General features: G+C 38.2%; 1 protein-coding gene across 1 annotated transcript; it reads left to right on the plus strand.

Moving 5' to 3' along the window:
- Positions 1-5,998: 5,998 nt before the first annotated feature.
- LOC118241529 (nuclear GTPase SLIP-GC-like) lies at positions 5,999-23,179 on the plus strand. The gene is made up of 10 exons (XM_035526872.1): positions 5,999-6,102; positions 6,187-6,409; positions 6,732-6,902; positions 7,065-7,269; positions 7,416-7,581; positions 8,117-8,174; positions 9,605-9,701; positions 19,906-20,107; positions 21,842-21,930; positions 23,124-23,179. The coding sequence occupies exons 1-10, from the start codon at positions 5,999-6,001 to the stop codon at positions 23,177-23,179; spliced, it is 1,371 nt and encodes a 456-aa protein (XP_035382765.1).
- The last annotated feature ends 1,533 nt before the right edge of the window (positions 23,180-24,712 follow it).

Here is a 24,712-nt window from a genome sequence, read left to right on the forward strand (position 1 = left end):
CCAAGAGAAAAAGAGGTCAATATCCCTGGTCTGGTATAGTTTGTCGTGTCCGTTGATGCAGGAAAGAAGAGACAGGAAACAGTGCGTTACCTTGTGGCCTTTTATTAATACAGAGCTCTGGAGATGTCACTTCACAACGCAGTGCGAGTGAGATCTAAAGCATAACTTTGCAACAGACAGACTTATAGTTTTCTCGCCTTGCGCCAATTCTGCTTTTGTACTTTTCCATCTCAGCCGTCGCCTCTGCCTGACTGTCGCTTACACATGTCTTCTTGCACAATCACACATATGCACATCTAGGGCATTTCCTGTTATGTCTGGACATATAGTAATTATTTTAGTAATTCAGGCATTAGTCCTATTCCATTTTGCACATTATTCTCTATTAGTATAAGCTTAGCATTCATTTAATTTATGCAACCCCACAAGTTCCATATCAAAAACTAAGTTCAAAAGAATCTAATTTGTATTTATTAAATAATCAACACAACTCAGATTTTCTGTGTTTTCCTTTAACTTGATGAGCAAATTTTGATGATGCTTGAATGGGATCTACATTTGCATTTTGTGCTTCTATCTGCAGTTTTTATGCATATATTTTTTGAGGGAGGAGGGGTGAAGGGTCAAATCTTTTAACATTTTAACTCGGAAGCAACCAGAGGTAACCCTGTTTAACTGTTTTTTTGTTTGTTTGTTTGTTTATTTGTTTTACACTTTACATCACGCTGCATTTTAAGAAACCTAAGCATTACTAATGTCAGTTTACACAGTTATTCATTTTCAGATACTAGCTTTTTCATCATCAACATGAAATGGCAACAGCTCCCAAGAAAATGAAACTTAAGGCTTGTAAGCAGAGCTCTTTGGTTGGTTGTTACACAAAGCCTTTCCCCAGAAATGGTGATTACTCATTACTACTTAGTAGATAACTACTACCCATTGTAGTTGACCATGAGTTTTATATGAGTTCAGAAACCTGCCAGTGATCATTTATATAGCTATTACAATTATAGGAGAATTCTGAACTATACAAACAGAGTTAGAAGTACAAACTCACACAGACCTAAATATGCCTCATCAGTACCAACATATTGAATGTGTGAGCTAGGTAACAGTTAAATAGCACAGAAAATAGCATCCAGTGGTAACACTGGGTCCCTCACTAGGAGGTCATACTTAGTTTAAATGCATTTATTAACAAACTACCAAAAGAAGAACAAAGCAATTAGTTTGTGACGAAACCTTTAGTGTTAGCAGTGTAAAAACAGTAAAATTCTCAAAAGACTTGGCCCTTTAATGTCATATGTACTTAAAGATATAACAGGTCAGAAAATAAAAAGGGTTTTGGTAAACAGTTTATACTGCCTCTGTTGTGACTGGAAGAGAGTCAGGATACTCAGAAATCTGCAGTATATTGATCATCAACCGCAAACAGTTGCCCCTCCCTCGCATCACAATTCCCATGGCTAGACTACCCGTTTGTTCATTTCCTGGTTTTGTTTCCTCGCGCTTCCTTGTTTCCTGGTTTCATCCCCTAGTTAGTATCTATGCCTGTTTTGGTAATCACCTGTATTTTGTTAGTCCTCGTTAGTCTGTTTATATAAGCCCCATGTGTTCAGTTTGTCTTTCTAAATCTGGTCAACTTGTGTTAAGTTTCTGAGCCATTAGTTTTCATGTATGTTTCGTGCATGTTTTGGACTACGACATTTGCGAGTATATCAGATTGTGTTTGTGGAGTACCCTCTTTGCCTAGATTTTATACTCTTAAATGAACCTGGTTAGATTATGGTAACAATAAAAGTGTTTTTTATTGCAAATATTTGTGGATTCATCTTCATTGGGTTTTCTATATATCCTACTTAAAGGGACACCTAAAATACATTTATTAACCATTTACAGACCTCCAAAATATTCTGCTGCTTTTATTACTTTTCTGAACTGCTATCTGCCATCTTCACTGACTTCAACAGCTTGTTAAACTGTAACTGAAAATGCTCTCTTGATTATCTGAAAATTGACAATGAGAATCAAATTCTTATTTTAGAATAAAATCAGTTAGTCTAGGAAGAAAGTGGTCATGTTCTTTAGGCATGGACTGGCCATGCATCCTATTATCTGATGATGTAGCACTCTTCTGTCCTTGAGCAGTGCTACTTTTTGTTTTAAGGCAATTACTTAAGAATCCTAATCACCAGTGGCAGCTGGCTAATCTACAACAGCTCCCAACCAACATTTATCACTTCTCTGACCTTTTCACCCACCCACCCACTGCAACACTTCCATCATCCTTACATTCTCATCAAAGCCTATAAATACTTTCCCTTTGCTATTCTATAAACTATGGTTTCTCTGACTACAACTAACTCTGGTCTCTTGATTTGGGCTTGGTCTACGAGTTCACAGAGGGAACAGACTTAACAGAGAGCGGTGGCTGTTAGAGTGAGGTTGAGCAAGAGGCTACACAGCCTAACATTGTAATTCAAACAAAACCAGAAAACAGGGAGGAACTTGAATGGCTAAGGGAAGCTTAAGGAGAGAGACAGACTCAAGAGGGAAAACTGGAGAGGGGAGGGGACTTATAAAAACACAAACACCCTCGCAGACAAGAAGTGAGGTATAGCACAAGGGCTCACAGACCTCAATACCTGAAGTTACCAGCTAGGAGCTTGGTTCAGAACTTTGGCAAAGGCCCAGCACTGAATGACTGGGTCACTGGGCTTATATAAGGTCTAGCCCAGCTGTTGGGTGCTAAGCCTGATTAGTGGTGTGCCTGACTCAAGGCCTTCTTCTGGTGGCTGGAGGGGGCTTTGGCCTGGCACCAACCCTTACAGTCTGGCTTTTCTAATATGCTCTGACAACTGATTCCATTTAAAAACAACATAATAGCTAAACACTCTTTGTGCTTAGTTTTTCCCTTAGGCAGGACTAACTGACCGGATCCTAATGATCTGAGGGTTCTGCCAGGCTCATAACATTGCAGTATATCAGATACACTGGCCCTACAATATTAAGTAATATATAGACCAGTAATAATGCCTTAAAGTCAATTCTGTAATAGTTATCCTATTGCCTCCTATTAAGAACTCTAGCAGCTACATTTTGAATCAACTGAATCAACTGTATAAATTAGTTGCTTGACAAATAAATTGAGCACTTTTGTAGCTTGAGTTTATTCTAAATATTGTTATAATAATTAATGTTACACCAGGAAGGTGGAAGCATTTTGTAAACTCATTTATTAAAAATGATCACTATGGGTTAATTTTATGGATGCACCAAAATAATTAAAACCTGGTTGTGGTTGCCAATATTAATTACCAATAAATTTAAACCAAGTTCAACCTATAATACATATATAAAGTGCAATGAAAATACGACATGTTCAATTTCAAAAGTGGATCATTGATTCATTGATTCATAGCCATGGCATAAGTAAATCAGAAATGGCAGTATTGGAGGCATAAGTTGAAATTATCAACTTATGGGAAAAGAAAATCCTTCAATGCCACTTTATTGTCTAATTTTCATCTTTATATATTAATTGTAACGGTGAACAGTAAGGAGGCAGACATGTGTGAAGCAGAGCGATATTTATTAGGGGCAAATCCAAATTCAGAGTCGTTAAGGTAGTCCAGGGTCAAATGACCAACACAGAGAGTTTGAGAATACATGATAACAAAACAAGGGCTAGGATAGTATACACAGTGGCTAGGATAAACAAATGCTAGGAATAACAAACAAGGTCTAGGATATTACATACAGAGGCTAAACTTAACACACGGGCTTACAAACAGTCTTATATTCACAAAGGCATGAATTACACTTTCAAACTAGGCGTCCAATGAACAGATATGGGCTTTCGATGAACATCCCTGAAACATGGCAAACACAGGGCTTAAATACTTAACATAAGGCTAGATATGAGGAAGAGGTGAAAGTAATGACAGGCGCAGAAAACCAAATAAGGGACAGAAAAAAAATGATACTAAAGAACGAAAGCAAAACGCTAACAGGGACCAACCGTGACAATATCTAAATTTTTGGGGGTTTTTTTTCCTTGAAATGGTACTGGCAGCAACAGCAACAAATAAGTGGACCTCCCCCATAAAGAACATAACTATAAATCTCTAAGATTACCAACATCAGATTATTTGCTTGATCAGTAAACAGCAAAAATTAAAATTTCACAATGTCAAATTGGATGTAAAAATGATTGCACTTGCTAAAAGTAAATATCTCTGATTATTAGCTTATTTTAAGTGTGGGAACTAGTTATAGAAAGACGTCAGGCCTCCCCCTCGGTGTACCTCATTTGTTGCACACTGCAACACTGTTCTTAGTGTCAACACAAACGCTATAGACAAAAAGTATTGGGACACATATCTTAATCATTGAATTCAGGTGTTTCATTCAGTCTAGGTGCCACCATTTGCCACATGTGTAAAATCAAGTACCTAGCCATGCGGTCTGCCTTTACAAACATTTGTGAAAGAAAGGGTCATTCTAAAGAGTTCACTGAATTTGTGTGTAATACTGCAATAGGACACAGTTTCGCAAATGACAAGAGAACATTACCTGCCTGTGCAAAGTGTAAAGTTTGGTGGAGGAGAGATAATTCTATGCATTGTTTTTCAGGGGTTGGCCTAGGCTCAGTAGTTCCAGAAAAAGGAGATCTTAATGCCTCAGCAAATTAAGACAATTATGGTCAATTGTATGCTTCCAACTTTGTGGGAACAGTTTGAGAAAGGCCCCTTTCTGCTCCAGCAAGACCTTGCCCCAGTGCACAAAGCAAGGTCCATAAAGGCGTTATTGGGTGACTTTGGTGTGGAAGAATTGGACTGGCCCTCATAATACCTTGACTTCCACCCCACTGAACACCTTTGGGATAAACTAGAACAGAGATTGGGAGCCAGACTTTCTCATCCAAGATCAGTTTCTGACCTCCCAAATGCTATTCTGTATGCATGGTCAAAAATTCTCACAGACACACCCCAAAGTCTTGAAGAAAGCCTTATCAGAAGAGTGGAAGGAGATGTTGCTGCAAATTATTAATATTAATATTTATACCTATGGCTTTAGAATGGGATGTCATAAAAGCTTATATAGGTGTAATTTGTAGATGTCCCGGTACATTTGCACATATAAAATATAGAAAAAAAACAGTAAAAACTCTCACAAACAGGATATTAGACTACACTCACATTAAACAGTTAAGAGATGGTAAATTTATTGTGCAGGTTGTTGACATATAGACATAGATCAGGTTTATACAGCTTTTCTTATTCAACATAAAAAAAAAAACATACAAGTTGTGCAAACATGCACCTGAATATGAACCAAGCTCAAAATCCATCTTAGGTGAGGAAATGTGTCTAGTGGGACAATGAGTTCAGACCTGGGCATAAGACTGAAGACATTGCCAAAGGTACATAAAGAACAAAACCTACATTTTTGAAACGGGAGACTTTGTGAAACTGGAGCAAGGCACAAGTGAGGAACTCAAAGTGTTTTATTTGCAGCTAAATGCAAACAAAGACAAAAAGCAAGCAAGTCTTTGGAGAAGCAAGATTGGCGAAGTCTGTAACTGGTGGCACCTGTAGGGATTAACAACATATCTGTCATCTAGTACCTATAATTCAGCTCTGAGTGGTCCATTTATATGATTTCAAAGTGCATATTCTATGTGTTTCTTCTGGACACAAGGAATTAGACATTGGATATAAAATCAAACAAATGTAAAACTCGAGTCTGTAAAACACAGGCCATACAGTGCCCTGGTGGTTTTAGTATTCAGATATCTCATGATTCTTAAGTTTGAGAACTTATACTTCAGTTTGCTTTGGCAAATTTATACTAGTTGAGATATAAATCTTTTATAAAAATATTGATTTGATAGAAGCAAATATGCAAGGTTCAACATTAGATCCTTTGCCATTTTTCTTTGCATAATTTTACATTTTTTAAATTTTCCTTTTCTCGATAAGGTAAGAATGAATTAATGAAGAATTTTAAAAAGGTCAAAGAAATTCTAAGAAAAGTTCAACGTAAAGTTGCAAATGAACCAGAAACATCTTCCAACAAGAAGCTCCTTGCATATATCAGGTACAGTAACTTTACAGTAACTTGATTTATTAGGCTTTAATGTAAATTATAGACACGGTGTAATTGTGTTAATTTCTTGCACAGGGATAAGATCTCAAAATTGAGCAAAGACATAAAAAAGAAAATTACCATTGGAGTGTTTGGAAAGACTGGGGATGGCAAGAGCTCACTGATTAATGCTATTTTGGGAGAAAAATTCCTGTTGCCATCAGGATCAGGTAGTGCCTGTACATCAGTAATCATACAGGTGGAAGCCAATGTGAAAGACTCTGAATATACAGCTGAGATTGAATTCATTTCGGAAGAGGTATAATTCATTTATTAATTAAAGCGCATAGAATAGAATGTTAAACTTACTACATGTGGACAAAGGCATCATTCATATTTTTATAATTTAAAGATAAAATAAGTGTTTAAATGTGTTTTAAAAAGTAAATGACACTTTTCACAATGAGATTGTACATGGGGTGTAGGCCTTTTTACAGCTATGAAGGTAAGATGTTAGGGTTAATGTTAGCATTAGGGTGAACGTTTACTGTTTATTGTTTATTGTAACAAAGGTGGCTATGCACAAGCAAATAATCTTAAAAGTAAAATTTGCAAATCAAAGTGGTTTTTTTTAACTTTAGGAATGGAAACTTGAATTCAAATCCCTACTGAGTTTATCAGAACCTGGAGGGGAGACAGACAAGGATGAACTCCATGCAGCAAAGGAGAAGATTAGATCACTGTATGGAGCTGATTCAATGAACTCTGAAGAGTTAAAGGAAAAAGAGAATTCCTTTAAAATTGGAGAGCTTGTCAGATCTAGAAAACAAGAAATAAAATTTACATATGTAAGTACATGAGCTTGTTATGAAGTTGTGTGTACATTTTGTCAGTCTAAAATTAAGATGCAAAAATACTACATATGTAAATGAGGCTTTGGGGCTCATGTGTGTAATTTATGTTTGCACTGTCAGGCCTACGATCTGTTTAAAACAATTAGACCTTATGTTCGACATAATGCATCAAGTGCAGGAGCATGCTACTGGCCAATAGTGAAGATTGTGACCATCAAGGTTCCACACTGCAAAGATTTTCTGGAGCACATTGTCTTATTAGATCTCCCTGGAACTGGAGACCTCAACAAGAGCAGAGATGAGATGTGGAAAATGGTGATTACTGCAGCTCATTTTAGAATAGGACCAAATGTTCATTGATTTTTAATGAAAACAACATCACTCTAGCCCAAAACATCTTAAAAAGAATCACGTAGCTCATTATTAGTACTAGTAGCATAATAAAAATATTCATGCATGACCATGGCAAAAAATTGCCACTATTTCCTATAGTAAGTGACATAAATCGTGCTGATTCTGACAAGTTGGCCTGGGATATTGTGTCCACCAGTATAAGAGACTTAGCACAAGGTGGAGAGTGCAGCAGTATGTCATTTATCTGCACCAAGACTGATCAAATTGACCCAGAGGAGTACATGTGAGTTTTAATTATAATTATAGTTAATTATAGTTTTAACAGTTACAATTCATATATCTACCATAATTTCTATGACTTAATGACTTTGGAAAAGAGATTTGTTATTAAGCCTGTTTCATTACACATCAGCAAAAGATTGATTCAAATGACTATTTTAACCAACTACTGAACCAATCTGACAACCTGATTAATGTTCATTTCAATGCATGAGTTAATTACATTAAAAAATAAATGACATTTATTTGCAATATTAGTAAAATTGAGTAAGAATTGGATTGACTGCTTTTTGCAACAAGAAAAATGACAAACATTTAAAATATAGAGGCAACGAACTTGCAGAAGGTAACTCTCAACATTTCTGGGGTAAATTATTTTTTTTACATTTAGAATTATACAAATATTTCTCATAAAATCCTTTAAGTAGTTTTTTACAGCATTGGCAAGAGCTATGTTTTGTGCATACATAAATAATTTTTCCACCATTATAGGGGAATCAGTCTGCAGATACAATAAAAATTGAATGCATAAAACACAGAAACGACAAATCCAAGAAAAGAGTGAGGAAGAATTTTGATTTGCAAGCCACAATAAAGGTACTTTTTAAATAGTTTTTTTTTTCACTATTTAAAAAGCAGGAAATCCTACAAACATCAAGGTCATATTTTATTTGTTTCTGTTTGCATCATCTGTATTCATACAAACTATGACACATGTAAACATTATTGATCTGTCTTAGGTTTTTATAAGTATAAAGTAGAATAGGAATAGAAGAGTTATCCTATAGAAAGTTATTAATGAACTGAATATCAATAAGGCTCAACCTAGGTGACACGCTTCACCCAATAACAGACCTCTGCCTTTGGATCTAAATCACCATCATGGGTATTAAAAGCACTGTAATATATTTTAGACGGGTTTACAGTTTTATATGTATATTCAGTGTGTTTCTGCAGGAAAGCAATTTAAAGGCACAATAAGTACTTTTTTTATCACCAAAACGTAGCAACAAATATTTATGAAAGTGATTATTTATTATTTTTGTGTAGTGAGATGAAGAAGAATGAGATTTATTAGGTGCAAATCCAAAGTCGTAGTCGTCAGAGTAGTCCAGGGTCAGTTTACAGATATGGAGATTACGGGGATACATGATAAACCAAATACACATGAAGGCAAACAGGGGAAGCTGCCTATAACAAAGGCTAGGAAAAATAGTCAGACTAGGACCCATGGAGTACAAACTTACAGATAGGGGCTTTCAAATACATCAATACAGACATTCTACATTCATTGAACAGTATTAATACCCAATACCATGGGTATTAAAAGCACCATATTATATTTTTAGATGGCTTTACAAGATGTTTTATATGAATATTCAGTGTTTTTCTGCAGGAAAGCAATTTAAAGGAGCAATAAGTACTTTTTATCACCAAAACATTGCAAAAATATGTATGAAAGTGATTTATTATTTTTGTGTAAAGTGAGATGCAGAATCAAATTCTTTTATACTACTCAAATGAACCAGTTTATGCTCCATAGAGATATGATCCATAACTCCATTTGGAGACAACCATGTTTAAAATAGATTTAGTACAGAATCTTTGAAACATCCAGGCTACTATGTATCAACAGTGTTTCATAATGTGAAGAAGAATCATTGGAAAAATTACTTATTGCTCCTTTAAACATTTTTTTAAACTCCATGTCTTAAAAGCCAAATTTCATATAATGTTTCTTTGCTCACAAAGGAAGTACTGCCAGCATTCTCATTCAATTTGATGCATAAGTGTGCAGGTTACATTGTAGTCAATTTTCTATAGCTATTTTAAAAGTGTGGAGATCATGTGATCATGATTAAATCTCTAGCATCTGAATAACAATAGTGAAAAGCTTTACAGTAAAGAGCCATGGATTTATATTTTTTTAAAAACTAGAAGTGATGCTCACAAAGTAAAAACAAAAGCACAATTTTACTGTGTTTAACTCTCACTTAGTGTTTTCTTTCTTTATGCACCTCCACTAGCAACATTTCACTGGTGATGATGGCTTCTTTTCTGTGTTTACTGTGAGTTCTAAAGAATTCACCAATGAAAATTCTATCTTGGAAAAAGAGCAAACAGGTATGTAACAAGACGTGACGAGGAATTGGGACGCCGAGGCAAGGCTCCGTAACAAAGAACGTGAACAGAACAAAACACACTAAACCAAACCAATGTAGCAAACAGCACAACTGCAAATACTCAAGAGTAGCACAACATGTGTTCCACATTGGTTAAACACCAACACCAAACAACAGTAAAACATGGTTTTAAATACATGTAATAACAAAGACCATAACTAAGGACAGCTGTGACATGATCAATGAACAACACACACACACACACATATACACACACGGGGAGGAGTCTAGGAAGAGGGGGCCATGCAATGAAAAGGTAAAGCACTGTGGTGGAAATTCAATGAAACGGGGAGTCAGATGTGGATAATAAGTAAAAAAGGTTTTAATAGAAAAGAAAGATTCCACAGAGTGTGGGGCTCACAACCAAGAGAAGCCCCGAGTCATACAGAGCATTGCTTGATATACAATTCTAACTGTATGCCTTGACCAATCACAGAAGCGTTGCTTATCTCTTTCAGGCCGGCTGGTAAGAATCTTGCTTGACTGTCATCTCTTAATTGCAGGCAATAAAGTGATTGCAGGCAATAAAGTGATTGCAGGCAATAAAACGAGAGACATCTTCCTGCTTATCTAATCTACGGTCTCACTCCCTTAAAGTTCTTTGCTTACATAAACATTTTTCCTAGGGAACAGGATAGTGCTGAATGTATGTGAATCACTGAAGCACATAGTATTTCCTTTACATTTCCCCCCTTTGATTCTCATACAATCATTAACTAAAATCTTCAGTTATGGCAAAAACATGGAAGTTATCCTTATCCCAACACAAGTATGTATCATATCTGTGATATGATGAATTCTTTCCTGCACAATTAATTACGTCACATAAGTCAAAAGTCCATGCAGTAGAACTGCCCACCATATAGTCCAATTCTACTCCTCCATACTTCTATATACACCAATCTTTAGATGTAATGACACTGATGCGTGATAGTATCAGGCTGATCCACAGGAGGTGCTGCATCTTGCTAGTCCTGCGGTGGCGTTTCTGGTGCCTTTTTACAATGCGTGTGATGCACCCATGTCGCTCTTCCGTCGGTCTTGATGGCGGTGTTAGTCGTCAGCAGCACTTGGAATGGTCCTCTCCACCTGGGCTGGTTCCACCGCTTCCTTCTGAAGTCCTTTATCAGCACCCAATCACCTGGTTGGTGGGTGTGGAGTGGCGTATTCGTCACCTCGGGAAGAACTGCCTTCACCTGCTTAGACACATGGGAGAGAGATTTGTGCAGAGACACACAATACTGCAAAAGTGATTCATTAATCAGGTTAGTATCCCAGTCGGGCGGTCCTATCCCCGTGTTGGGAGGCCGTCCAAACACTATCTCAAAAGCTGATAAGCCTGTTCGTGCCTGCGGTCTGGTTCGGCATTGCCACAGGACGAGGGGAAGGCATTTTACCCAATTCATGCCTGTTTCCTGCGTTAATTTAGCTAGACCTCCTTTAATGGTGCCGTTTGTCCGTTCTACTGCCCCTGCACTAGCAGGGTGATAGCTGCAGTGTTTTCTCATATCTACCCCTAGGTATTTAGTCAGAGCTTTTAGTCCTTTGTGTACGAAGGGTGTCCCATTGTCACTGGACACTCGTTGTGGTAACCCCCACCGGGGAATAATTTCTCTCAGTAGCGCTTTTGCTACTGCATCACTATCTTGTTTTCCCGTTGGGAAGGCCTCCACCCACTTGCTAAACATGCACACACACACAAGCATGTACCTCTTTCCTTCAGCTGGTGTTAGTTCCACAAAATCTATTTGCCAATGTTGAAATGGCTCACTAGGCGGCGGGTGTCCGGCGGGTGCGTGTTTGGTATGATTGTCCCCGTGTGGTGTGTTTTGTGCACATACCAAGCATCGGGAACAAAAATTTTGGGTGTGTGTGTTTATTCCTGGTGCATACCAATGTCTCGTTATACTCTCCACTATCCCCCCTTTGCTCATGTGACTCCTCCCATGAGCAATCTCAATTAGTCCTTTCATATAAGCTGTGGGGAGACAGGGTTTGTTCATTTCTGGGTGTACCCATATCCCGCCTATTTGTTTACACCCCCCTTTTTTCCATTTCACATAATCTTGTGGAGTGGCTTGTTTTTGGATATCTTTAGTAGATATTCTGGTTTCGGTATCTGCTTGTGCCATTTGTGTATGGAGCGGTTGTAACGCTGTGAGTTGAGCTACTTTATCCGCATAAGCATTCCCTTTTGATACGGCGTCATCCGCCTTAGTGTGTGCAGCGCACTTTATAATTGCTACTTCCTTTGGTAGTTGAATTGCTTCCAACAGCTCTGCTACTAGGTGGTGATTCTTTATCTTTGCTCCTGAGCTGGTGAGAAAGTTGCGATGTCTCCAAATGGCCCCAAAGTCATGTGCTACTCCCCACGCGTACCGGGAATCGGTCCAGACGTTCACGGTCTTGTCTTGTGCTAGTTTACACGCATGTATGAGTGCAGCAAGTTCAGCTGCCTGCGCTGAGTAATTAGATGGGAGTGGTTCTGCTTTCACCACTTCTGTGTGTGACACAACAGCATATGCTGCTTGATTAGTGCCTTGAGAGTCACGTTTAGCTGAACCGTCCACAAAAAATTCCAGGTCCGCATTAAATATTGGTCCCTCCTTTAAATCTATTCTGGGAGATGTTGCAATTTCTAACACCTGTTGACAGTCATGGGGCTCTCCTTCCTCCTCTGTAGGCAATAGAGTGGAGGGATTTAGAGTTGTGCATCGTTTCACAGTAACATTTGGCATGTCTAATAAGGCAGTGTGGTACCTAAGCCATCGCTGAGTGGACAAATGTGCCACTTTTTGATCTTGCAGTATTCTTGACACTGCATGAGGCACATGTAGGGTAAGCTTGGCGTAGCCTACTATATCTCTGGAAGCCACTAGTGCCTTCTCGGCGGCTGCCACAGCTCTTACACATAAAGGTAGGCCTGCTGCGACTGTATCTAATTTTCCTGAGAAGTAGGCCACCGGCCTTTGTTTGTCCCCATGTTTTTGTGTCAATACACTTGTCATATATTGCCCTTTAACATCCACTGTCTGTTCAAATGGTTTGTTTGGGTCGGGAATGCCTAACGCTGGCATGACTTGTAACAGCTGTTTCAGTGTTGTGAAGGCCGCCTCAGCTTCCGGTGTCCATTCCGGCTGTGAGGAATTTGACCCTTTTGTCGGTATTATATCTCTGAGTGGTCCCTCATGTTCTGCATAGGATGGTATGAATGTCCTACAATAGGAACACATTCCTAAAAAGGACAGCAGTTGTTTTTTCGTCATGGGCTTTGGTATAGTCAAAATGGCATTCACTCGGTCTTTAGTCAGCATGCACGTTTGCTCAGTGATGTCATGTCCTAAAAAATGCACTTGCTGCTTACAGAACTGTAATTTGGATTTGGATGCCTTATGGCCTTCCCCTGCTAAATGATGTAGCAGTGCCACCGTGGCTTGTTTACACGCTTCTCGTGTTCTCCCACAAATCAAAAGATCATCAACATATTGCAGCAAGGCTATTCCCTCAGGGAGTTCTAAAGCCTCTAGGCTTCGATGTAAAGCGGCATTGTAAATGGTTGGTGATTCACAATACCCTTGACACAATCTCGTGAATGTGTATGGCTTTCCTTCAAAAGTGAAAGCAAACCAAAATTGGCTATCCTTGTGCACAGGTACGCTAAAGAAAGCGTTGGCCAAATCAACTACACTGAACCACTTACTGTCTGGTGGGATCTGAGAGAGAATGGTGTGCGGGTTTGGAACTTCTGGGGCTCTAGGGTGTACTGCCGCATTGACAGCCTGCAAATCCTGCACAAATCTCCATTCATCTCTCCCTGGCTTCTTAACTGGGAAAATTGGAGTACGTACTGGTGAGTCTGGGCATGGTACAATAACTCCTGCTTGTTTTAATGATTGGAACACAGGCCTGATGCCCTCCACTGCCTCTGGTTTTAGAGGGTATTGTTGCTGGTGTGGTCTGTAATCAGATTTTGGGGTGATGTGGACAGGCTCACATCCTTTTATTAAGCACACATCATTTTTTCCCTGTGCCCATAACCCTGCAGGAACTGTTTTCAGTTCCTCTTCCTCTTCCTCTGAGAGGGTAACAGAGGCTACCATAATTACTATATTTGGACTTACAAGCTCGACCCCCCTTCTGCAATTTAGCCTATACGGGGTTGGCATTTTCCACACTTCTATGCTTGGGCTGTACATAATTTTACACTGGGGTTCTTTTATCCAATCAGTTGCGCTCAACACGCGTTTTGTCCACAACCCTACTCTCTGCCAGTCTGGGTCAACATGTGCGCTAGCCAGCGACACATGAGGTGTTGCATGTGAGATTGAATATAAAGATTTCTGTTTAGCTGAGAGCTGCACCACTCCCGCAGCCCACTCGCAGTCCCACGCTATGGCTGTGATAATCAAACTTTCGCTGCCTCCTAAGTCAAATTTCTGTTCAAAATCAACGTCACATCCCTCATGGACCTTCATTGTACAGTGAATAGAATCACTTTGTTTAACTGTCAGCTCACCAGGTAGCGTGTTAGTAACTTCAGTCATAAAATGTGTTAGTACTTCCCCCGCAGTGCACTGCAATTCATATACGTACAAAGGGGCTCCTGCCTCTAGCTGGACTCCCTGTGTAGGTGTTTCCCACGTAACAAACAACCCCTCTGGGTTGCTGCTAATTGTGCACCCAAGTTTACACATTAAATCTCTAGCTAACAAATTAATTGGACAGGTTTCTGATATCAAAAAACTATGTTTAAATTGGCTTTTCCCTAAACTACATCGGAGAGGCTCGGACATCCTTTCATCAATGGGATGACCTCCCACTCCAATTACTGTTATCCCATATCCTTGTCTCATTCTACATTCTATTAATCCTTCTTTTAACACTGAGTGGGTGGCACCACTGTTAACCAAAAACCTAACATTTTTTCCCTCTACTTTCACAGTTACCTCGGGGAGGCCTCTTGGCCCTTTACTAATCTGCTGTAATAGTTGGTAATTTAAATTTGTCACTTCCCTTTTGCTGTCTTCACTCAGTGGTCCACTGCTGTCCTGCCTCTCCACCGCCCGTCACTCGTGGATTGTGGGATCCTGATCTGTGCCCCCGTCATACGAGTTATCCTCCTCCGGACAGTTTCTGGCAAAATGTCCAAGCTTTCCACAGTTGTAGCATTCCTGCTCTTTCATCCAATCAAATTTCCCTCCTTTTCCTCTTCCTCTGCCTCTTCCGCATCATCAACAACCGTCTCAGTTCAGCCTGTGTTGGTCTGCAGGACTGCACGAATGCCATCAGTTCTTGTCCGAAGCGTCGTCCGCCGATGTCACCTGGCTTGCTCAGGCCATCGGCCGCTTTCATGATGTCGTCTGCAGTCCAGTGACGGTGGACCATAATCACTCCCTCAGGCCCTGACACTTCCACCATCGGGAACTGTGGGGCATAGCCTACCTCAGGCTCTGCAGATGGCTTTATAGTGGTGTGACTTCGAGTGCGATGAGCCACTGGTGAGGTTATTGCCTCCAGTTGTCGTCTTAATTCGTCATATGGAGACGGCTTTGGTGTTAATGAAGTTCCTGGTTGCGGATAAGGAGGTGGATTTGCTAGCGCTTGTGGTTGCTGAATCAGCTGGGGGGCTCTCGGCGGGGCGGCATCGAGGTCAGGATCAGCTAAAGAAACACACTGAGACACTTCATTATTACCTTTTCTATGTCCTACCTGCTGCTTCTGCCTTTTCTCAGCTTCTTCTAACCACATTTTTGCCTTTTCCAGCATGTTTTCACTGTTCTCATCAAAATATTTCCGCGCTTTCTTATCAGCTTCCCTAGGCTTAACCTTAACTCTTTCAATTAATTTTAACAGGTATGCAACACTTAGAGTCCCTGAGACATTAAAACCGTAATATTTAATCCAAAATGGGACATGTTTGTTTACATGTTCCCCGTAGTCCTTATTCATTTGAAAGAGTAGGCTACTGGAGAACTTGTCCTTACTGAACTCATACTCCTTACTGTTGCCCGCACCCATAATAATAATAATAATAATAATAATAATAATAACCAATTTTTTTTTTTTTTTTTTTTTCTTGGATCCAGGCAACAAAAGAACAAAGGAAACTTACCTACTCTCTACAATTTTCCTATTCTTATCTTATTATCCACACCATCTACCCCCGATATGGATTAGTTCCGCTCCAGCAAATCGTGCTAGTATACTGAGTCCACTCCTTTCCCTACGGGGTGTTCTGTCGGCCCGGGCCTATTTCTTACACTAGTACGTCTACTCAGTGTGCCTATTCTCTTAGGCTGGCGGAGTCCCAGACTCCGGAGTCCTCTAGACCCTATTTTTAAGCCCTAGTATCTCATGTACTATGCTACTTTACAGACCCACCCCAGGGTAGACTCAGGCGGATCACTATGTCACTTTCTTCTAGGATTAAATTACTGAACTTCACCACTTACTTTCTGTTCGTTAGATCAGGCGGAGCACACCACCGGAGTCAAGCAGGACGTCACTCCCTGGTTAGGTACTTTCCCGTATTCTTGTGGGTTTCCCTCTTTCTCCAGCTCAGTTCTCTCTCTGAGGAGCGTCCTCGAAGTTTAGTCACCGCTGCTCCGCATGGTGCCTCTCGCTGATCCTGCCGACAACGCCAAATTCTGTGGTGGAAATTCAATGAAACGGGGAGTCAGATGTGGATAATAAGTAAAAAAGGGTTTAATAGAAAAGAAAGATTCCACAGAGTGTGGGGCTCACTACCAAGAGAAGCCCCGAGTCATACAGAGCATTGCTTGATATACAATTCTAACTGTATGCCTTGACCAATCACAGAAGCGTTGCTTATCTCTTTCAGGCCGGCTGGTAAGAATCTTGCTTGACTGTCATCTCTTAATTGCAGGCAATAAAGTGATTGCAGGCAATAAAGTGATTGCAGGCAATAAAACGAGATACATTTTCCTGCTTATCTAATCTACGGTCTCACTCCCTTAAAGTTCTTTGCTTACATAAACATTTTTCCTAGGGAACAGGATAGTGCTGAATGTATGTGAATCACTGAAGCACATAGTATTTCCTTTACAAGCACAAATAGTTGTAAATATGTTCTGAAATATTAAACGTTAAATCGAATATTTAGTGAGAGCTCATTTAGCTGACACTTTTATCCAAAGCAACTTACAATTATGAATGAATAAAATCTGAGCAATTGAGGGTTAAAAGCCTTGCACAAGGGCCCATAAGTGGCAACTTGGCAGTGGTAACCTTCTGGTAACCAGTAACCTTCTGATTAATAGATACCACTGTCCCTAATTGAACATGTTAATTGAACAACACAAATTGACAAAACACCTGCAGTGTTAATAAATGGCTTGCATTACATTCTTGTAATGTAGTTATCCTTTTATCTGTTCTAACATAGAGATACCTGCTCTCAAGAATGCCCTGAAGACACACAACAAGAAATGCACAAATGATCTGGAAAAATACTATATCTCTGCAGTGTTTGGAATTGTCTCATTGATTCAAAGTTTCAGCAGCACTGATATGGTTTGTCACATTATTTTATTAATATTAGTATTAATTGCTATTATATATATATAATATTTCATAATTTAAATTATGGCTTTTCTTGATTATTCATATTTACTTTTGGTTTACTCATTATTGTTGTTGTCATTATTATTATTATTATTATTATTATTATTATTATTATTATTATTATCATTACCTGGTCTTAACCATCAATATTTACTCATTTTCTCAAAGTTACAATAGCTGACTAATAAAAAAAACTGCTTTCACTTTAATCAAACAAACACTAATGGTATGTATCATAAGCAAGTACAGCTACACAGGATACAATACAAATTTACAATAAATGACTACTACATATAGTAATGCTACTCTCTACATGGTCACATGCATTACTACAATGATTGACACTTTATGGAGACTTTAAGTGGGATTGTCAAAAATGTCTGTTTCTACTTGATACAATTACTGAGACTTTTTAGTAAAATATTATTTATTTCTATAACAAGTTTCAGTGCAAATTGATTTATTGATGTTAACGTTACCTTATCCTGCAAAGACGTCAGTAACATTAGCTAGTCAACATGGTGGGTGTTACAATAGTATCTTAAGTATCTCATCAACAACAGATGAGAAAACTGACAGGTCCTAACATTGTACTAGTGACTGGAATATTTTTATTTTATAAATTGATATATTGGGAAGGAACATATCTGAATATTCGTTGAGAGGGTGGGGGAGCTGTCCCTCCCAATATGAATTGTGACTAGAGCCTACAGAATTGTTCTGGGAACAAAAGAAATTGCTGGCACAAAATAAAATATGAAAATAGTTGGCCCAAAGGCCTAAGTTAAGTTTCAGTGGCAAATGAAGAGTGATTTCTTTCTATTTTTCTATTTATTCTTCGTATGAATAATGCATACCAAGATGATTCTATATAAATAAATACTTCCCCACTCACCCTCTGGGTGGCCTTTTTCCTTCAAGCATGGCTCCTTTACCTGAAGCCTGGGAGCTTGAGAGTCCTGCATATTATGTTAGCTGTTCCCAGGATCGCACTATTCTGGATGTTGTTTCCAGGATCTGTTGGAACCATTTTCCCAGTTTAAGGGTTACAGTCCCTAGTGCTCCAATTACCATGGAAACCACAGTTACCTTCATCCTCAACATCTTTTCTAGCTCATCCTTCAGCCCTTGGTATTTTTTGAGCTTCTCATATTCCTTTTTCCTGATGTTGCTATCACTCAGGATTGCCAGATCTATCACTATGGCCCTGTTCTGCTGTTTATCCAACATTACAATGTCTGGTTGTTAAATAAGTTAAATAATTTCACATCCACTAAAAAATAATAATCTTAAGTATTGCCTCAGATTCGTAAGCACTTATCCTAACCTAATCATCCACAATAGAATTATCTAACACGCTACAGTTTAGCATTCAAATGTTACATGTAACACGGTTAATAAAACTTTATTCTTGTCCCACCATCAGTCAATAAAGTAATTCCACTTTAAACACTAGGATAAAAATAAACACAAACCTACACAACTAAAAGACTCAGAATCAATGCCTGATAAAAATATTAATTGTCAGGATTGCACTCAAAAGCGGAGTCACACACAAGTAGAGTTCAAGGGGTTTAATACAAAAGCAGGAAGGGCAATCCAAAGACAAATTCAAATGCCAGGCGTAGATTGGCAACAGGACAGGGTACAAACAAATAACTGGTTTAACAGTCATTCAGGGTTCGTTCATCTCTGCCATCATTGCTTTCTCCAGTTTCCCTTCCATTACCAAGATAGACTCATCCTCTTGCTTGATAATTAACTTAAAGGGCCTATTGCATTGTTTCTAGTCTGCCCTTAACCCTTTCAATCCTTCCTGCTTCCATCTTTTTGTTGTTAGAGATGTTATAACTTCTCTTCTCTGGTTTTCATTGCCTTAGAATTGGCATTCCCCAATCTCCTTTTGAGCATGTACCAATGCTTTTACACTTAAGAACCCTTCCGATGCTTTCTCCTAACTAATGTTTTTTTCTGGTTTTGTCTTGTCATTTTTCACCTTTGTTACCTGCTGTATTAGTAGGCCACTGTATATGATGCCACTCACTCTGCATGAGTGATGTCTAGGTCAACGCAGTATGGATGTGGTGGCTACAGAGTCCGTCAGTCACCAAAAAAGATCCACTTTAGCGACTGATGCCAATCCTTTAAAGTATACCACTGAAATAATGAACAGTACAGACCAAACAGACCAAAACCACTGCAACAAAGTAAAATTTAAAACTATTATAGAATTCTCTGATCACTTCTTATGCTCATTGACCCATCTCAATAAAAAACACTGTACATTATAAGAATAAAAATAAAGGTTCTTGCACTAAAACTGGCTTTATATTTTATAATTTTGTTTAAGATGGAAGAGAAGTCTGCATTACAAGAGATATTGAGCAGAAATCTTGACAATGCAGTTCAGAACTTGCATAAATATTGTGATGAAGTTTATAATTCCCTGGAAGGTCTTCTTTCATATGGAGCATTAGAGTCTGAAGAAAAATGTATTGAAACTGCCAAAACAGAAATAAAACCAGTAAGTAGTTTTCTCTATGTTTACTCTTTATTCTTAGTTTTAAAGGGTCTCATTATTTCATTCCTTTATTCATTTTTTAATCAGATGAATAGAGACGGTCATGGATTTCACCAAACATTGACATCACTGTGCAAGAATGATGGCTTCTGCAGATCAAAGGATAGACCATTAGATCTAAATAAATGCTTGGCTACACACATGTATGACCAAATTGATTACAAATTCATTGACATTTTCCCGTGAGTACAACTCAATTTTGATTATATTCTATTTGTATAGAATTTTATAACTATTACTGAGTTCTGCTGTGAGATATTAAAGGCAGAATGATAACTTTCGTTTGTGTTTTGTGATGGTATACTGTGTGTCAAATCAACACTTCAAATAAACCTGCATTTTCCACTCTAGACTTTTCGAAAACAGACATTTTCATTATAATATTATAATTTTCATTATAATTTCATTATATTTATTATTATTATAATTATATTTATTATTATTATTATTATGATAATTTGTAGGAAACAATGAATAGTCTACAACATTTACCCAGTTAAGTGCTCAACAGTTTCCTTTGCCGTCATATTGACTGGACTGTAAATGTATGATAAGTGGACTCTGGCTTAGTTCAGTAACCATTATTTGGGACCAAATTGATATGTTCAATTAATTGCACAGTTTGTCAATCCTTCTGTAAATGAAGCTAAACATGGCACAACAAAAGCTGCCTCTATGTGGTGTTCCTACCATTTATGCTTGTTTTTGTTGGTTAATGTCATCAAGAGTGAATTGAAATTTGATCACTTGGAGCACAAATCATTTGTTCACCATTAGGACAACAATGCATCTTTACTAATTACGGAAATGGTTCCCAAGAAGCTCATTTCTGTATTTTTTAATTTTTTGCCTGGGTATTGTTTTTACAGTGCATTTGTGTATTTTACGCAAATTCTGTTTTATTTATAAACCTATATCTATCTATCTATCTATAAAGAAAATTCTTGGTGAGTAACTGCAGTGTACTATAGTAAGAGATGTAGAGATAATAATTGTAGTAAAGTACTGTAATAGTGTTGTGACGTTTAACGGGTTAAGGAGGATGCGGGGATGAGGCACATTAAATAGAATATATGTTTTAATAACAAGCACGACTCAACACACAAACACAAACCCACTGCGTGGGTCAAACACTGACAACCTTGACGATATGACATAAGACTTATATACACTCATGATATTTACACACAATAAGGATCAGGTGCATAACACAAGAGGGTGTGGCAATACAGAGACACGCGCACACACACACACACACACACACACACAGACACAGACACAGACATACAGACACGGACAGACACACACACAGACACTTGAGGGGGGAGGAGCCATACTGTGACAGGTGTGGCCCGAGTGGCCCAGGGCAAGGGGCAGGATGACCAGACTCTATCAACGTGGACAAACATTTATTAATACACAAAGACAATGGCACTCACATATAAAACCAATGATGAACATGAACAGGTTAACATTAAACAAAAGTGATGAACACAAATACATTTAACAATGATGATAAGAACAAGCATTCAAGAACGACGCTACATTAACATCAACACCGACAATGACCAACACTATGATGCACACTATGATGAGGGTTTAAATACGCACAAACAAACAAGGTGCAGGTGTGTGCAGGCGTGGTTACAAGCAAACAAAAACCCTCCCACTGCATGTGCTGGGCCAAACCACGTGACTAATGAGAGGTGAGCGTTCTGTGACAGTACACAGGGTTTCCAGGGAGAACATTTTGGACAAATTCCTCTTATCAACTCTCTCTCTGTTTCTCTTTTTATATATATATATACATATACCTAATGGGAATACTTGTATCCTAATTTGGGTGCTCATACAAAGGTTTGTTTTTGTTGTTTATGCTCAGTTCTTGTTTTATACCAGCACACTTTACTTTTCAGAGTCCAGGAGGAGGTAACTGAGATGTCACTGTCAAAAAACATTGATAAGTTCACCATCATCTCAAATGACCTGAATGACATTTCAGCAAGTCACATGGTGGATTTTTTTAAGATGCAGGTGAATACAATATTATTCTGTATGAAAGGATTAGTGAAAACATGCTTAGAGTCTGGGGTTTGCTTTTTGAGCTCTGTAGTTATTATTCAAATGTAGTTAACAGGTTAAGGAAATTACAGATATTTTCTGTATATTTCCAGTAAATAAAACTGTACAGAGTTTAATTATGTTTTTATAATAGATAATATATTGAATATATATTTCATGAGATCATACTCATAATTCAGTTATACATTACTCTGGATGAAGGCATCTGCCAAATGAGTAGCAGTAAATGTTTAAATGTAAATCTTTAATTAAACCTTTTAACATGTGTGTAATGAATGCACACACATAGAAGAAGATCCAGTTGCAGAGGTTTTATTTTAGCAATCAAACATATGCGTGTAGTAGGACGGGTAAACTTGGTCAGGTCGGTCCAAGGTCGATACACAGGGTAGCAATTCCGATGAGTCAGATCGATGGTGTGTGCGAGTGGGCATGGCTGTGTGGGGCTGATGGTTGTTCCTGGGGTTCGTAAAAATGTGTTAATAATAATGTGATAATATGATAACTTTCTGTACATTTCCGATCTTACAAAAATCTCTTTTAATAGAATTTTACAGTTGGATTTAATATAAATATAGTAAGAACTGGTTTTAATGTAATCAATTTGGATTTTTAGATCTAACTGTAGAAATTTTGTAATGAAACCCCACAGATAATAAACAGGACTGTACTGTTGTAGAAGCTGCTGCTGTTTCTGGAATTGGTTCAATGAAGATGAAGCAGGACATACTGCTGAAGCACATCAGTTCCTCAAAAAGTGAAATGTTCCAATAAGCAAAGAGAGAGATACTTGAATCTGTTAAAATGATGGTTTGTATTTGTTTGAAAGCAAGTTGACATCCATCAGTAGATATGACAATGCCAAGCAAATGTATTATGTATACTAATCTCATGACATTCTCTTTAAAAGCATTTCATTGTAGAAGAGATGGAAAACGTTCTAAACCAAAACTGTTCACTTCTTAACGAGAACACATTGCTTCATATGAGTAAGTTTTTCTTAAATCTGAGTGCACAGATATTTCTTGCCACAATACTATTAGGCATGTGATTTACACACAGTTTCAATTCTATAATTGACAAAGATATATTTTGAAATCTTCTGTTGTTTTGTAGATGTTCATGAAGAGTTGGAGGAACTGAGGTCAATGGATGAAGTCAATGAAATATGAGAAAAATTAAAATCCAGTGAAATATATCAAAAATATTTCTATTAGCTACAAAAATTTTGAATAATCTGTATTTTGTTAATACATATATGTTCTGTATAATAACTGGTATAGGATGATGAGCTGAAGACACTCTAAAAATTTGAAACCTGTTTAGACACCAAAGCTACATTTTAGCCTATCTGCCCTATCGCTTTGAGTAAAACATATATTAGTCAGATCTGAATTTTTATTTTCTTAGTCATTTAAAGAAGTGTGACTATTTGTGTAGGTTTTTGGAAGTTGCTTTTTTTGTTTCTAAAATGGTGATACATTATTTAGTGTCTGACATTTTGGGAGAAAGAGCGAAATAAGTGAGATTTAAACAAAATGAGTTTTAATGAAAAAACTGTAACAGAGAAACAAGAGCAAAAGGGTTAAAAGGTGAACTGTCATGATCAGTCCCTCCCGGGTTCCGTGTTTTCCCTGTCTTGTGTTTTTTTGTTCCGTTCCATAGTTTTGTTTTCTCCGCCCCTCGTTTGTTTTTCTACACCTGTCCCTCGTTCAGTTGATTGTATTTCAACCATGCCTTGTTCCCTTAGTTTTTGCTGTTCATGTGTTAGGCTTCATTGCATTTATGTTGAATGGTTGCAATTATGTGATTGTGAATGTGTTGGTTTGTACTCCGTGTTTCTTAGCCCTGAGTTTTCTCTAGTCTTTGTTATAGCCTGCTTCCTCCGTTTGCCTCCGTGTGTTTTGTTTTGTTAATCATGTCTCCCCGTACTCATGTCGGCTCTTTGACCCTGGACTGCCTTAACGACTCTGATTTTGGATTTGCCCATATTAAATCTCACTCCTCTTCTCACATGCGTCTGCCTCCTTACCGCTCAACGTTACATGAACAAAAGACTGAGTTGTCTTGAAGTTCATGGGCTTGCAATATGGGTTCTCATAGAAGGTCAATGAGTAATGAGAAAGTAATGAGGTGCAGGTGTGTCTGATAGTAAATTGGTAATTGTGAACATGGAAGTGGTTGTGATTGGTGGAGGGACTAGTGATTGATGGGCTGGAAGTGTCTGATTGGCTGGAGGAGGGTGAATGGGGGTGTCTGTGTTTTGGTTCGGTGTGGGACAGAGCATGACAGTTCCATTTCAATTATGATATGGAGAATTATATATAACTGTTATGGTACCTATATATAAAATAAAAGTGATGTATGCATGCCACCTTCATCCTTATGTTATTTATTCAAAGTCAATTATTTGTGATTTTGTTTAGTAACATGACGATTCCCCCTCATCAGCATCAGCCTCTGCTTGGTAATGTTCACCACATGGGTCTGTGGTTTTGACTTCCTTTGTTCCTTCTTGTTGTTCTCCATGTGCTCCATGTTTTTGTCATCCCTGTTGCCAACCCCTCTAAACTTGTTCACCAACACCCTTAAAGAGAAGTTAATATACCTCCTTTAAACAGTTCATCACAGTTCCCTGAGGTCTTACTGACATGTCTGTGACATGCTTTGGTCAAAATACCACAAGGATCAAGTACCACAGCAAC

Source organism: Electrophorus electricus, chromosome 6 (genome assembly GCF_013358815.1).
Source record: "Electrophorus electricus isolate fEleEle1 chromosome 6, fEleEle1.pri, whole genome shotgun sequence".
NCBI lineage: Eukaryota > Metazoa > Chordata > Actinopteri > Gymnotiformes > Gymnotidae > Electrophorus > Electrophorus electricus.